Genomic DNA, 15,780 nt, shown 5'->3' with positions numbered 1-15,780 from the left:
TGTAGTGGTTTTTTATGTTGGGGTTTATTTCGAATTTAACACTCCGTATTGGTAATGGATAAGTTAATTTAACACTCCGTATTGGTAATGGATAAGTTTATTTATTTCTTATACTTAGTTATTATAAAATATTCTTAAAGTTAAGATTTATGTTTTTACGTCTTATTCACGTGCTGCTTTTTCTTTTTCCAAACTACTACTGGCGGGAACTGCGGCTATTGTTGTCTCCTTTGTGCCTTGTTGACAGTTCTTTTATTTATATTTTTTGGTGCTGCCACAGTACTCCCCCCTAAGTGATGGAGTCACTAAATTTGGTTGGAAAGCGAACGTTGCGTCCTGATTTTGTCAGGTTAGCTGTTGTATTTGGTCGCACAGACTGGTCGCCATTAACGTTGTTTGGAGTGTGGTATACCATTGATTTGTTGTGGATGTCAATGTCTGTATCGGGACATATGAAAGCAGCTTTAAGACGATCTATGCTAACTGTTTGTTCTTTGTTTTCGATCAGTATTCTAAACGTCTTGTCATTTCGCTCTAGTATTTGGTAAGGACCATCGTAAGGTTGCGTCAATGGTGGTTTTACCTTGTCATTTCGTATAAATACATGCGTGGCTGAGCTTAGAGCCGGTTGGATGTGGTAGCCTCGATCTATATGATGCGATACCAACGTTGCCTTGACGCTCTGCATTTGTTCTCTTAGCTTGGTTATGAAATCGTGTTGATTTATATTTCTGTGGCTAGGGTTGCTTACTATTTCGCCCGGTAAACGTAGAGTTTGGCCATATAGCATTTCAGCAGCAGAAGCTCCAATGTCTGGTTTAAAAGTCGTGCGTAGACCTAACAATACTATTGGTAAAACTTCTGTCCAAGAAGTTGTTTGGTGGCACATTAAGGCTGCTTTTAATGTGCGGTGAAATCGTTCCACCATTCCGTTACTTTGAGGATGGTAACTCGTAGTTCGTAAGTGTTTGCAACCGATAACTTCAGCTAGTTGGTTGAACAATGAAGATTCAAATTGTCTTCCTTGGTCTGTTGTGATACGTAAGGGTACGCCAAAACGTGCGATCCATTGAGTAATCAGTGCGTTTGCGATGGTTTCCGCTGTTTGATCTGGGATCGGAATTGCTTCTGGCCATCGGCTGAAACGGTCGATGATGGTTAATATATATGTGCAGTTGTTTGATGGTGGTAGCGGGCCGACGATATCTATGTTTATATGTTCGAATCTGTGTTCAGCGAGTTCATATTGACAAATAGGTGAACGGTTGTGACGTTGCACTTTAGAACGTTGGCATGGGATACATTGTCGGGTCCAGTTTCTGATATCAGCATTTATAGAAGGCCAGAAAAATTTTTCAGCTATCATTTTTGTTGTGCCCCGAATGCTGGGATGAGACAACCCATGCGTAGCTTTAAAGATATGTAGCCGGTATTTCTGCGGAATGTAAGGACGAATTCGCCCAGTTGAAACTTCGCAATAAATTTTATCTGATATTGTTGGTAAAGATAAAAGTTTGATTTCGATGGAATTGTTGTTTTTGATATCTTGTAGTTGTGGGCAACATCGTTGTAATCCAATTATACAATCGTAGTCGATTTTTGGGATGCTAATACTATCTATCCGCGAGAGAAAATCTGCTGGGATGTTGTCTTTTCCGCTGACATGAACGATATTCGTTGTAAATTGACCTATATAATCAAGCTGTCGGACTTGACGTGGTGAAGCCTTGTCGGACTTTTGCTGGAATGCGAACGTGAGTGGCTTGTGGTCAGTTATTAATACGAATTCACGACCTTCTAACATATGTCGAAAATGTTTTATGCCCTGATATGCGGCTAACAACTCACGATCGTATGTGCTGTATCGTTTTTGTGTATCTGTTAATCGTTTAGAGAAAAAACCGAGTGGTTGGAACGTGCTGTTTGTCACTTGATGAAGAACTGCGCCGAGAGCTTTATCCGAGGCGTCTACTTGTAATGCAAGCGTAGCAGTTTTTGACGGATGAACAAGTAGTGTCGAGTTTGTTAGTTCATCTTTACATTTTTGGAAGATTGTTTTGTTCACTTCGGTCCAGCATAACGGTGTGTTGTCGTTCTTCTTGTTTCCTTTTATCATTTGTTGAAGTGCAGTTTGAGAATCTACAGCGTTTGGTACGAACCTGCGATAAAAGTTAAGTAATGCTAGAAATCTTCTTAATTCTTTTGTTTTTGTTGGAAGCGGGTACTCGCTGATGCTCTTCACTCGATCTGGTAGAGGTTGAATGCCCTTTTCACTGATGAGATAACCAAGAAATTTTACTGTGTTTTGAGCAAAAACGCATTTTGATACGTTTATTATTAAACCATGTTTTCTGAATCGTTCGAATACTTGTTGCAAGTGTTGCCTGTGCTCTTCCTCGTTTGCTGATGCAATAATGACGTCGTCAATATAGGCAAAGGCGAATTCGAGATCTCGTAATACTTCGTGAATGAAGCGTTGAAATGTTTGACCTGCATTGCAAAGTCCGAATGTCATGTTAGTAAGTTCAAATAATCCAAATGGAGTTATGATCGCCGTTTTTGGAATATCCCCCGGTTCAACTGGTATCTGGTGATATGCCTTAATCAGGTCGATGGTTGAAAAAACTTTTTGGTTATATAACATGTGTGCAAAATCATGTATGTGAGGAGCTGGGTAACGATCTGGGATGGTGATTGCATTTAAGCGACGGTAATCTCCGCAAGGTCTCCAACTACCGTCTGGTTTTTTTACCATATGTAAGGGGCTAGCCCAATTGCTGCTTGATGGACGGCATATTCCGGCTGTGACTAAGTTTTGGAATTCTTCTTTTGCTGCTGCTAGCTTGTCTGGAGGTAACCTACGTGGTTTCTCACATATTGGTGGACCTTTTGTTAATATGTGGTGAGTGACTTTGGTCACCTGGCGATTTGTCGGTGTTGGTTTAGTGATGTCGATTTATTCTTTTAGTAGATCTGCAATTTTGCAAGATGTGTTCACAGTTGATATTTTTTGCGCATTTACCTTACGTTCGCTTGCGGCTGAGAAAATCTTTGTTGATGTGTCGATCAATCGTTTCATTTTTATGTCTACTATTAATCCGAAATGATTTAAAAAATCTGCACCGATGATTGAAGTGTTTACATCTGCGATAATAAATGGCCATGTGAAATTTCTTCGTAAGGCAAGAGCTAGAGTTATCTCTATTTCTCCAAATGTTTTGATCATAGAACCATTTGCTGCGTAGAGTATTCTTTCGTTCTTATTGTTTGTATTTGAATTTTTTTGTTTGGCGGCAATAAGTGAAACATCTGCACCCGTGTCTATTAGGAATGATTTTTTTGTCTTATTGTCATAGACGAACAGTCTTGTAGATGTTTCGTTTACAACTTCCTCTGCCGCCGTAGACGAAGTCGGTTTTAGTTTTTTGTGCCATATGTGCATGGCTGCTTGCAATTTTTTGCATTTGACCCATATGTTCTATGATACCAACAATTTGTACTGGTCTTTTCTTCACTATCATCATGACATTGCCGGTTTCTGGATGTTGAACGTGAACGTTGATTTGTTCTTGAGCGGTGTTCGGTTGATAATTTCGAGACCATTTTCGTCAGTCTGGTCACTTCTCGTTGAAGTTGTTCGATTTGTGCATCACGTTGAATATGAGCTGCTGCAGGGACGTTAGCTGCATTGACGTAAGTTCCTTGCATTGTTGAGTTTATACTTATTGTTTCGGTTATGTTGTCTGCCAATTCCGCCATCTTAGGTAGTTCCACTTGAATTGTGGCTAGACATGTCTGTACTTCTACAGGAAGACGTTGTAACCATAACCCTTTCAGTAATTGTTCGTCTTGTTTGCTTCCACTAATACGTTGCAATTCGCTTAAAAGATGGGATGGCTTTTTATCCCCAAGCTGTAAACCACTAACTAATTTTTGTACGCGTTTTTGTTCACTATCCGCAAAGTTTTTTATTATTGCTTGCTTGATAGCTTCGTACTTCTGAGTTGCTGGTGGATTCTGTATTGTGTTATAAATTTGTTCTAACAGCGATGCATCCAATGCTGCGATAACTGTGCCAAACTTTTGAGTATCGCCCTTTATGTTGTTGACTTGGAACCAGTAGTCCAACTGAATAAACCAAAGGTCAATGTTGTTTTTTATTAATGTTGGCATCGGCAGCTTTATTGCAGTGATTGTTGCGTTTTCATTGATTGGGTTAGTGTCTTCGGTTATCTTTTGCTCTTGAGTAGCCATTTTTTTTTATATATTCGACGTCGGCTTGGTCACCAATGTAGTGGTTTTTTATGTTGGGGTTTATTTCGAATTTAACACTCCGTATTGGTAATGGATAAGTTAATTTAACACTCCGTATTGGTAATGGATAAGTTTATTTATTTCTTATACTTAGTTATTATAAAATATTCTTAAAGTTAAGATTTATGTTTTTACGTCTTATTCACGTGGTGCTTTTTCTTTTTCCAAACTACTACTGGCGGGAACTGCGGGTATTGTTGTCTCCTTTGTGCCTTGTTGACAGTTCTTTTATTTATATTTTTTGGTGCTGCCACAACGCCTTCACCAACACGTTTTACTGTTTACTGTTTATCACAGGTTGTGCATAATTTTCTCCTTACAAGTTATCTAACTTTGATTCAAAATATGTAAAATTAACTCTCATCGGAGAAAATAACTCATTTTCAGAACTTTATGGGTTTATTTATATGCTTTCTTGCAAAGCTTAATCATTTTATTCTATTATATCTGGATATGTATGGCTTCTTTCCTGCAATCAGGGTATAATACATGCATTTCTTCAAAATTTTCAGCAGAGTTTTAGGACATATTTTGTTTTCAAGTATTTCGGCAATATGTTCAGCTAGTTTGAAGGCTGTTACTCTTGCATTTACTTTCACCTGGTTGATTATGCTACGTCTTTCTCTATTTGACAAAATTTAGGGGCGGCGAGTGCGAGGTTTAGAAACGTAAGTACTGGTCTCTTTGAAGTTATTTGTAATTCTCTGCACAGATGAATATTGACGACCAATATGTTCAGCAATTTTTCTTTGGCTTACGTCATCTTTCTAAAATTTAACAGTTATTTGTCGCGCACTAAAACTAATTTCACGTCTTTTATTTTATATTGTAAAAATTTATTGCTTATATAAAAAAATATTATTAAATGATTAATTTTTAGACTCTTTAGAAAGTCAACTAATAATTAAATATCATTTAATGACACTTTTATGCTTGCAAGCGAATTTAAATTAGCGGTAAATGTAAATATTAAGAAATATCCGTAGACTTTTTCTACTTCCAAAATTGCTACTTTTGCATATAATTGTGTTTAATTTTTTTTTAAAGAATAACTGTTTAGTTTTTATATTGGAACTTTATTGTTGTTTCCTTGGTTAAAATAAATCAGGAAATAAAAATGAATTTGAGTAAAAATTAAAAAAGTTATGCGTAATTTTAGAAAAATTATGTGAATATCCGTAGACTTTTTCTACTATGTGTATATAGAAGAAATATACATTAAAATAGCAGCTGAATTTTTTTACATAATTTTTATATTATTTATTTAGACACATGTGTAAAAATTTAATCACTTTCTGTATTAAAGCCGAAATATTAAACGTGACAATAGCCAAACTTCAACAAACTTTAGTTTAGGTTTCCTTCGCCTAAACGGCACGCATCATATAATAGTATAGTAATTGACAACATATCCTATTTAACAGGTTTTTATTTCTTTACAAAATGCTTGCTTACAGCTGTTTGTGTTCGTACTGTATCTTCGTTTTAATTTTTTTTTTCACATGTTGTAAATGTGTTCAATGGCTAATTTACTGAATTGTTATTGTTTTATATGTTTCTTGATTAGATTTTTGTTTCCTAAAACACTGTTAATAATAAATTTAAATGATAATTATGTGTGCTGAAGTAATAACTCTCTTCCAAGAGTAAATGCTTGTATTTAGAGTAGCTGAGCATTTCATATGTTGAAAAATTTTCTTTGACTCACATTAAAGTGTATATTCTATAGTAATGTTCTTTGGTTTTGACACATAAATTTGTTTTTTCCAAAGAATATCTTTCAATTACATGTAAGATATTTTTTAACATTTTGTTAACAAAAAAATTTTAATTATTATGGTAAAGCACTAAAAGTATTTGGTTTAGAAGAAAATAATATGCTTAAAAACACACAGAAAATATAGATTTTTACATGCAATTGATTTTTTTTGACTATTTTTATTATATTAACAAAATGTATAAACAAATTAACATATGTAGAATGACATATCACTTTATAACAGACCTGTCTTTCAAATTACAGCTGATAAGCATGCAATGAAGCTGAAAATAAACTGCGGCTAAAATTGTTTTGGATATTTTGTATTAAAATTGTAAAAACATGTCAGCGGTTAAACGTGTTCAGGTTAGTAGATATATTAGGAATGTAATGATTATCAGTTCTTATTAATTAAATTGTATTTTTTATAATTTATAGCAATGGGCAACATTTGCTCGCTCTTGGCACATTTACGACTGCACCTGGCAAAACCCTTTCGAATCGGCAAAAGCTATAAAAACGCATTTGATGGGACTCCATAAACCTATTTACCATCCATTGAGTAAGTTAACCAATAAATATATATAAGTTACATCTTACCATTTGTTTAAGCGCAAACGTTACGTCATGTGTTAAGTTGTGATAAAAACAACAAAAGTGTAATTGGTAAAAATTTTAGTTGTGATTAAATAACAAAATGTTCACGTACAAAATCAAATAAAACGCTTGGTAAATACAAATTTGATTAAGGATTATTCATTAGTTTTAATATTAAGTTTTTCATTTTAAACTTTGAATAAATTTCATTTACAATTTTGTTTTTCTTGCAGATGATTGTGGTGATCATGTGGTAGTAATTAACACAAAAGAAATTGCACTTCCTGGAGACGAGTGGGTGAAGCGTGTATACTTTCACCATACAGGCTATCCTGGTGGCGCGTCGTGGACACTAGCTTGGCAACTGCATGAAAAAGACCCTACAATGGTGCTGAAAAAAGCCGTGTACAACGCTATGACTGGAAATCTTCAACGACGCTACACAATGCAACGGTTGCATCTTTTTGCTGATGACAAAGTTCCTGAAAACATTTTGGCAAACATTACAAATCAAATTAGAGCACCTAGAAAGGTACCACAACGTCTAGATCATATTGATAAAGAACAACTGGATAATTTCCCAGCGATTGTGGATTACCCTAAAGATTATATTATTCGTTAGTTTTTATAGCTGATATAATTTTTGCTAAGATATAGTAAGTTCAGTTAAAAATAAATATTAAAAAATTTTTTTCTAAATATTGTTTTCTATATTTGATTTTCAATAAATTTGTTATTAATTTTTACAACAAAATAGTACTGATGCATTTCAAAAGAAGTCTGTTTGGTACAATGAAATGCGATGTGTAATTTTTGAGATTGAGTTCTGTATTAGATATGTTGTCATATGAAGTACCATTCAAAACCATAACAATGTTAATAATGTAATAATGCATAACAAGCTAAAATGTGAAATAAAAGCTTTATACATGATTATAGTGCTAACCTGCGTACGTAAAAGGGAGCAGCATGTATCTCCCACTTGGTTATTAACTTCATGTTTATTAAATTAGAAATGTTTTTTTACTTTTATAAAATTTAAGTAAACACTTACTTCTGTTTTGTGTTCCCGTATCTAAAAGCTAATCTGCAGAAAGTCGTACTAATCATACTATAAAAGTATGTTGTCCATTTTAAGTCCACATTTTGATGAATGATAAGTTATTTGGTTCAAGTTAGATTAAAAACTGCTGAACCTAAGTGATAATCCTTGTTATAACATGTACAATATTCTATTGATATTATTACGAAATATAAAATAAATATTCATAATTATAATTATTATAACATTATAACTAAAAACAGAAACACATATAATTTAAAAACGTTTCCTTAACAAAATAGTCAGTAGAAATAAACACATTTGCTTTATTGGACGTTTACTTGGAAATCTTTTCGCACTATATGCGTACTAGTCATACTGACGTCAGAGAGGAAATTTGACTTTAATAATAATGTCTACAAAAACGAATAATATTGAAATTAAAAAAAAAAATTAAATTAAATTAACAATTAAGAAAAACAATTTATAATTAATGAAGGTTATGAAATTCGATATAAAGACTAAATTAGAAACGACGGACACCGTTTAACTTTTATGTTTAATTATCATGTAGAGCTTTAATGGAGGCTGGGCTTTCGTTAAATATTTCTCCATCAATTTAAATCTTGTTTGTATTAAGTTTCCAAAGAAGGATTTATACGTAAGACAGAATAATATAGAATGACGCAATTAGTGCATCAAAAAACTGATTAATTAATTCAATCATTCTTCAATATAATTATGGTTTTATTCTAATATACCACAGTAAGTGAATTTGTTTATGAACTTTCATATTCCAATTAACAAAAGTCTAAAGCAGAACATACAAGTCAAGTACAGCTTTGGGTCAGTTGGCCAATTAGCACTGACTCTAAGCTTCAAATCTGGTAGGGTACAAGTCTAGCTCATGATACTTGCAGTCCGAGGGTTGAAAAACTTACAAATAATTAAATATAAAAAGTATTCACAAAAAGACCACTGATTTGACAGTACTTCAAACAGCTGTGTGGTCAGTCAAAAATTAAATTAATTAAAAAAGAAGACTTTTATTGTTGTATAGTAATTTACAACTATTCAAAAAACCTTTCTTTTAAAAATCTAACTATAGTTCAAAAAAACCTTTCTATTAAAAAATATTTTCTATTATAAAATATTTTATATTAAAAAAATATTTTCTATTAAAAATATTTTCCTTTAAACAGATTTTCATTTAAAAAAGATTTTCTATTTAAAAATATTTTCTATTAAAAGATGTGTTCTTTTAAAAGCATTTTCTATTTAATAATATTTTCTATTAAACATTATTTTCTATTAAAAAAATAAAATAAAGATATTTTCTATTAATATATAATTTCTATTAAAAACATTTTCTATTAAAAAATATTTTATATTGAAAAGTATTTTCTCTCAAAAAATATTTTCTTTTAAAAAAAATTTTCTATAAAAAAATAATTTCTATTGAAATATATTTTCTTTTAAAATCATTTTCTATTAAAAATATTTTCTTTTGAAAAATAATTTCTATTAAAAAGTATTTCTTATTAAAAAATATTTTCTGTTGAAAAAGTATTTTTTATTAAAACATATTTTCTATTAAAAAAACATATGTTCTATTTCTATTAAAATTTTATTATATCTAATAAAAGCATTGCCTATTAAAAAGGATTTTTCATTAAAAAAATATTTTCTTTTAATTTTTTTCTTTAAAAAATATTTTCTATTAAATATTTTTCAATATTTTTAAATATTTTCTATTAAAAAATATTTACCATTAAAAAGTATTTTCTATTAAAATATATTATCTATTGAACAATATTTTCTATACAAAAGTATTTTCTATTAAAAAGTATTTACCATTAAAAAATATTTTTTATAAAAAAATATTTTCCTTTAAAAAATTTCTATTAATCAAATAGTTTCTTTGGTTATAATTGATTTTTAAAAATTAACTTAATATATTCTTTATCTCTCTTTTACTTAAAACGTATACGAAGAGATCTATTTACTTCAAACGAAAAGATAAAAAAAAAACGATTTTTTTTCAATTTAAAATTATTTGAAAGTCGCGGCGCCATCTGTGAGTAATTGTTTTCGCTGTGCAGCGAAATATGGACTCTTCGTATTGTAGAAAGTAGAAAAATTGTGTTGTCATTGTAAGTTTGACAATTGTGGTATTGACGAGAAGCGGTTTTGTTGCTTTCCATATTATTAAAATGTAAATTTATTTATAAGTCGTTGTAATATTAAAGCAAAACATGCAGAGCATTTTATACAAATTGTGTATATGCTATCACATGTCCACTTCAGTGCTATCTTTCAGAGAAGTCGTAAACTCGCGATAAGACAAATCAACCATTAATATTAGATTAACAAAATGAAATAATTTTAAATTTCAGTTTCTTTTAGCTCCTTCTGCGGTCAACGCACTACACAAAAGTCAAAAGCCATATCAATTCATAATCAAAAACGCAGCATGGGACGTTTGGGAAAAGTTGATCCAAGCTCGTATTCCGAACCTAATCGCATAACGACTGTCCACAGCTCATTGAAATGGATAGTCGACTTTCAAAATACAAAACTGCATGGCTCAGTTACGCACCGTTTTAATGTATTAGAAAATAATTTACCAGCTATTGTAAGTAAAGAATGTGTGAGTTAAATACTTTTATACAAAAAAAAAATATTCACTTACAGCTTTTGGATGTGCGGAATGTTACTATAAAAGATGTAGTAATTTTGTGTGATAATAAATCTATTCCTATCAACCATTTTGTATCTGATCCAGTAGACGATATTGGAGCTAAACTAACACTCGAATTACCGCAAGGAACAGATAAGGGCGAGTAAGTACAAGCAAATTTATGTCAATTAATTGTTGCCAGGTATAGTTTTGCTTGCTTATCTTTGAGATACACTTAAACAAATGAATTTATACTGCTGTGCTATATTATTTTGATTTAATTTATTACCTTTCACAGTTTATTCGTTCAAATTGATTATGAGACATCAAGTACTGCCAGCGGATTGCAATGGCTTACTCCAGAACAAACACTTGGCAAAAAGCACCCCTACATGTTTAGTCAATGTCAAGCAATTCATGCACGTTCTATACTACCATGTCAGGATACGCCTGCTGTTAAATTTACATACGATGCACTAATTGAACATCCTACAGAGTTAACAACTCTGATGAGTGCCTTAGTTCAAGATAAAAAAGAGGGCAAAACTTCATTTAAGCAAGATGTACCCATTCCGGCTTATCTACTAGCAATAGCGATTGGAAAGTTAGTATCTCGGCCTTTAGGGCCCAACTCGAATGTATGGGCTGAAGAGGATATTATTGCAGAATCTGCTGAGGAATTTTCACAAACACTGCAAATGTTGAAAACAGCTTCAGATATATGTGGTCCTTATGTGTGGAAGCAGTATGATCTTTTAGTGATGCCACCATCCTTTCCATTTGGAGGTATGGAAAATCCTTGTTTGACATTTGTCACGCCTACTATCATATCAGGTGATAAATCTCTTGCTGATGTGGTTGCGCATGAAATCGCCCACAGTTGGACTGGAAATTTGGTCACAAATAAAAACTTCGAGCATTTCTGGCTCAATGAAGGATTTACTGTCTTTGTTGAAACCAAAATTGTAGGTCGTATGCAAGGTAGAAGAGAACAAGATTTCCATATGATGCGTAACCTAACTGAGTTAAAGGAATGTGTAAGTGCATTTAATAAATAACTAACAATACATAAGAGTATAATATGAATATATCTTATACATAATAGATTAGAACACAATTGGCAAATAGTCTGGAACTAACTAAACTGGTTGTTGACTTATCCAACTGCGGGCCAGATGATGCATTTTCAAGCGTTCCTTATGTCAAAGGATCTACATTTTTGCGTTATGTTGAAGATTTGGTTGGAGGCCCTGAAGTATTTGAACCATTCTTACGTTCATATTTACAAAAATATGCCTACAAATCAGTGGTAACAGACGATTTCAAATCAAGCTTATATGACTACTTTTCTACAACCGATAAAAAAGACAAGCTTAACGAAATTGATTGGAATTTGTGGATGAATCACGAGGGTATGCCGCCTATAATTCCTAAGTAAGAAATTTAAAATCAGCGAAGTCCATATTTTCTTTATTAATTTCCACTGTTTTTTTTTTATTAGATTTGATGACACATTAGCGAATATCTCGAAAGATCTGGCCTTGCTGTGGAGTTCTAAGGATATAAAAGAATTGGAGAATAATGAAACCATTAAGCAAAAAATATCCTCACATCAGCTTATTGATTTCCTGGGTAAACTGATTGAATGCGAAGAAATTGTTAACCTTAATGAAAAGAAAATCGAACTCCTTGAGAGCACATACAATTTAAAAAATAGTAAAAATTCAGAAGTTCAATTCCGTTTGATGCGCCTTTGTATTAGAGCAAAATTAATGGATCGTATAAATGATATTATTGCATTTGCTAATTCGAATTTCCGTATGAAGTTTTGTCGGCCAATTTACCGTGATTTAGGAAAGTGGCCAGAAGCTAAGCCAATTGCGATCACGAATTTCGAACGCGTTAAAGATCAAATGATGGCAGTATGCTCCCATACAATAGCAAAAGATCTTGGGTTGAAGTAGTTAAACAGCATATCAAGAAAAACTTCCATGAATTGTTAAAAAATTATATTTGTTATTTTATCGTTTACTATTAATTAGTATGAATTAAATTCATATTGATATATACACATTATAATATATATGACACACTTTTAAATTTATGGAAAATATTTTTTTCTGATATATTATTGAATAATTGTAGTCTATAGAGCATATACTATACATAAAATCGATATGTGTGAAAAACAGATCCTATGATCTGTTGATATATTCGTATCTGCGTTGGTTTTTATGGTGTGATGACATAGATCTATGTCATACGACTTTGTACAATATAAATATATGTATTAAATTCAGATCCCGGTAATAGTCTTACTCAATGTGTGTATCAATTTTCAATGGGGCAAAAGTGTAGTAACAAGCGTTTTTGCTATACGACTTCGTACAATTACCCGCTATATTACTCAACGTATGTCAATATATATAAAAATTTTCTGAAAGATGTACAAAGGCGAATGAAACTATCATATGTAATATCCGTAAAAATTACATTCATACGTAATTAAGAAATTACACTAACAACTTTTATAGTTCAAAAAAAGTTCAACCAAAAGTTTTTATATTGACCTTTCTCGTACACTATAAAGATTATTAAAAAAACCTTAATAGTTAAAAAGAATAAAAAGGGAGCATCACAAGCTTAAAACTACAATATATTTTATGTTAATATGTTAGTTGGAATCATTAGTCTTTTCGGATTCATGATCAAATTTGATTGTTAATGTATGATTTATATTGAAATCGGTTTGTTGTCGTTATTATAGCACGATTGGGTATGGTAAGCGACGTTAGATTGTCGAAACAAAAGAGTGGTTTAGGGATGTGGGCGAGACCGCTTCTAAAATTGATATGAAATGAATTACAAAATACGAATATATACGAAAATACGAATATATATATATTGGGTGAAAGGTAAGTGAGAAGAAGAAGGATTGTTTGGAATGAAAAATGGATCACGGACGGAATGCACTAAATTAAACTAGCCTGATTCGACACGGAGAAAATTTAAAACTCAAATGGGGCTGAAATAGATGTACGTGTTGGGATGCGGGGCCAGATAGTGGAGCTGCATTTAAGACACAACTTGGGAGTTAACGCATTAATGTGTGACAAGTAACTGCTTATCACTTAGTTATATCTTAATTTTATTTAAGCTAAAACAATTTTTGTTGCATAAGGAAGACGTCGTTCTTTCTTAAACTTATCAAACAGAACCCATTAGAGATTTTTTTTTTGTGCTATGCAGCCATGATTTCGAAGGGGATATTCTATAATGTATAAAACGCTATTACCTCACGTTTATGTTTAAATTTACTAATGTTAACTATTTGCAATATAGGCATCGATGTAATCATCATACAAAGAAAGGGATGGACAGATGACATTGACTAAATGTTCTTTTGCGTATTGGTCTTGAACGAGCATTAAAATAAAGGAGGCAGACCATATGTGCCACTACAAAAGTGAATGCAATATATAGTCTGGTTTTTATGTTAGAAAGAAATTCTTTTTATTTTAATTTAAATGATAAATGTGTTCTAGATAAATTTAATGTCTTATTTAACAACTATTTTAGCTAGTATAAAGGTAATAAAGGTCATTAACTAGTCTGTCATTGAAAAATATTTGTCGTCTGAACAAGAACTAAAAAAAACACAGATGTCAGCTTTTTAATGTTTGTTATAAAAGATCTTCTAACTGGTGTAACCGGGACGCAGATATTTCCGTTCCTGGCTAATACAAAAAAATAAAGAGTTTAGCTTTACCGAGTATTCTCTCCTATAGCTGACATCTAAATTCTATAATAGAAGATACATTGAAAAATAAAAATGTTCTAAGAAAATTACGTTTCAAAATCAACGTTTTATATATGAGCTATACCTTAATCTAAACCGATCAGCACTGCTTGTGTTCTATACATTATGCTTGAGTTCTAAATTTCGAAAAATTGCATACAACTGATGAATATATCGTACACCCTCTTCAAAAGAGGGACAACTCGAAATTCGTCAATTTTCAGACGAATTTATATCCATTTTTTTGTCATTCCTAACAAAAAAATGGATATAACTGTTGTTTTCGACAATTTGCAATAATAAAAAAAAAGTGGAGTTTTGCATATTGGTAGACAGGTAAACTATAAGCAAGCTCCAAACATCAACTCAATATTGACGAATTTCGGGTTGTACCTCTTTTGAACCACTAATATATGTATATAGTAAGCTATCTCTAAATCTGAACCGATATGACCGATATAGATTTCATGTAATAAAAATCTGAACATTCTATTACATGAATATACAATATACATATTCTGTACGAAATTCTATTAGAAAATCTTTATATAGAAAGGAAGAAAAATAATATCCGATTGTTAAATTCATATCACAACTTAACTAAATCTGACTACTATAGTCCGAAATACGTAGGTGTAAAATTTCATTCGAATAGCTCAAAAACTAAGGAATTAGTTTAAACTGGAAGAGAAATACGGACAGACGGACAGGGGTAAGTGAACTCAACTTGTCAGATGAAGAAAATATATATATATATACTTAACAGCGTCATCGTCTTTAACACATTACAAAAATCTTGATTAAACTATTATACCCTCTTCACACTTTCTTGTGTAAATAGTATTAAAAATAACAAAATATTTTATAATTATTTGTAAAAAAAAGAATTTCTGTTTATTTTATTTATTTTAACTAGTGACCAAAAATAACCGTTATTTCAAAAAGAAAAAAAAAACAGCAAAAAATAGTTGTCTAAACTCATATTCAAATATATAGTTATAATTTCAACAACTCTCATTCTTAATATTAAGTATGCTTTTTATATATGAGCATTTTAAAATAAATATCAAAAAATAATAATTAAATTTATATACTTTATATTGTATTTATCAAAAATAATTATTATCTTATCGCTTTTATTTTTCCACGCGCAAATAACTTCTATACTTTGTATTTTATTTTAAAACGCAAAAATAACTATTATTTTTTCCTTAAAAATATAAAAATCAAAAATAACTTTTATTTCGGAAAACAAAATATAACTCACACGGCGTGTCTGATATTTTTAAAAACGAAATAGATAAAGATAAAGATTTGGTTGAGTTTTTTGTTTTTATACACAAAACAGTACATAAATATATTATTGAGTTATATTTTGTTTTCAAAAAAAAAAATATTTTATTTTTGGGACAAAAATAACAGTTATTTGTGCGTTTTAAAATAAAAATCAGAGTGTAGAAGTTATTTGCGCGTGAAGAAAAAGGCACATAATAATAATTATTTTTGAAAAATATAATATAAAGCAAATTCAATTATTATTTTTTGACTTTTATTTCAAAATGCGAATGATAACAGTTATAAGATGAATT

General features: G+C 31.2%; 2 protein-coding genes across 5 annotated transcripts; one reads left to right on the top strand and one right to left on the bottom strand.

The window, feature by feature from the left end:
• Positions 1-3,417: 3,417 nt before the first annotated feature.
• Positions 3,418-4,254, bottom strand: LOC119688376. The gene has a single exon (XM_038103054.1). It carries the CDS (start codon positions 4,252-4,254, stop codon positions 3,418-3,420), a length of 837 nt encoding a protein of 278 aa, XP_037958982.1.
• A 2,025-nt stretch (positions 4,255-6,279) lies between these two features.
• Positions 6,280-12,496, top strand: LOC119687685 (39S ribosomal protein L13, mitochondrial). Of its 4 annotated transcripts, XM_038102093.1 has the most exons (7): positions 6,301-6,439; positions 6,512-6,635; positions 10,109-10,347; positions 10,407-10,555; positions 10,691-11,429; positions 11,498-11,826; positions 11,894-12,496. In XM_038102093.1, exons 1-7 carry the CDS (start codon positions 6,416-6,418, stop codon positions 12,354-12,356), a joined length of 2,067 nt encoding a protein of 688 aa, XP_037958021.1. In that variant the 5' UTR covers positions 6,301-6,415; the 3' UTR covers positions 12,357-12,496. The 4 variants fall into 4 exon arrangements, with proteins under 4 accessions (XP_037958025.1, XP_037958021.1, XP_037958023.1 ...); XM_038102095.1 differs by lacking the exons at positions 6,301-6,439; positions 6,512-6,635 and adding an exon at positions 9,831-9,927; XM_038102096.1 differs by lacking the exons at positions 6,301-6,439; positions 6,512-6,635 and adding an exon at positions 9,874-9,927 and having other exon boundaries at positions 10,119-10,347.
• The last annotated feature ends 3,284 nt before the right edge of the window (positions 12,497-15,780 follow it).

The sequence above is a fragment of the Teleopsis dalmanni genome, chromosome X (assembly GCF_002237135.1).
Source record: "Teleopsis dalmanni isolate 2A chromosome X, ASM223713v2, whole genome shotgun sequence".
Taxonomy (NCBI): Eukaryota; Metazoa; Arthropoda; class Insecta; order Diptera; family Diopsidae; genus Teleopsis; species Teleopsis dalmanni.
Note: the sequence above shows the minus strand (reverse complement) of the source record. Positions and strands in the feature narration are given on the sequence as shown.

Bases quoted from the DNA above. Each gene is read 5' to 3' on its own strand.
- LOC119687685 (XM_038102093.1), top strand. From the start codon at position 6,416: ATGTCAGCGGTTAAACGTGTTCAG. The intron at 6,636-10,108 runs GTAAGTTAACCA...TTTAAATTTCAG, and splicing joins ACCTATTTACCATCCATTGA to TTTCTTTTAGCTCCTTCTGC. The intron at 10,348-10,406 runs GTAAGTAAAGAA...ATTCACTTACAG, and splicing joins AAAATAATTTACCAGCTATT to CTTTTGGATGTGCGGAATGT.
- LOC119688376 (XM_038103054.1), bottom strand. From the start codon at position 4,254: ATGGCTACTCAAGAGCAAAAGATAACCGAAGACACTAACCCAATCAAT.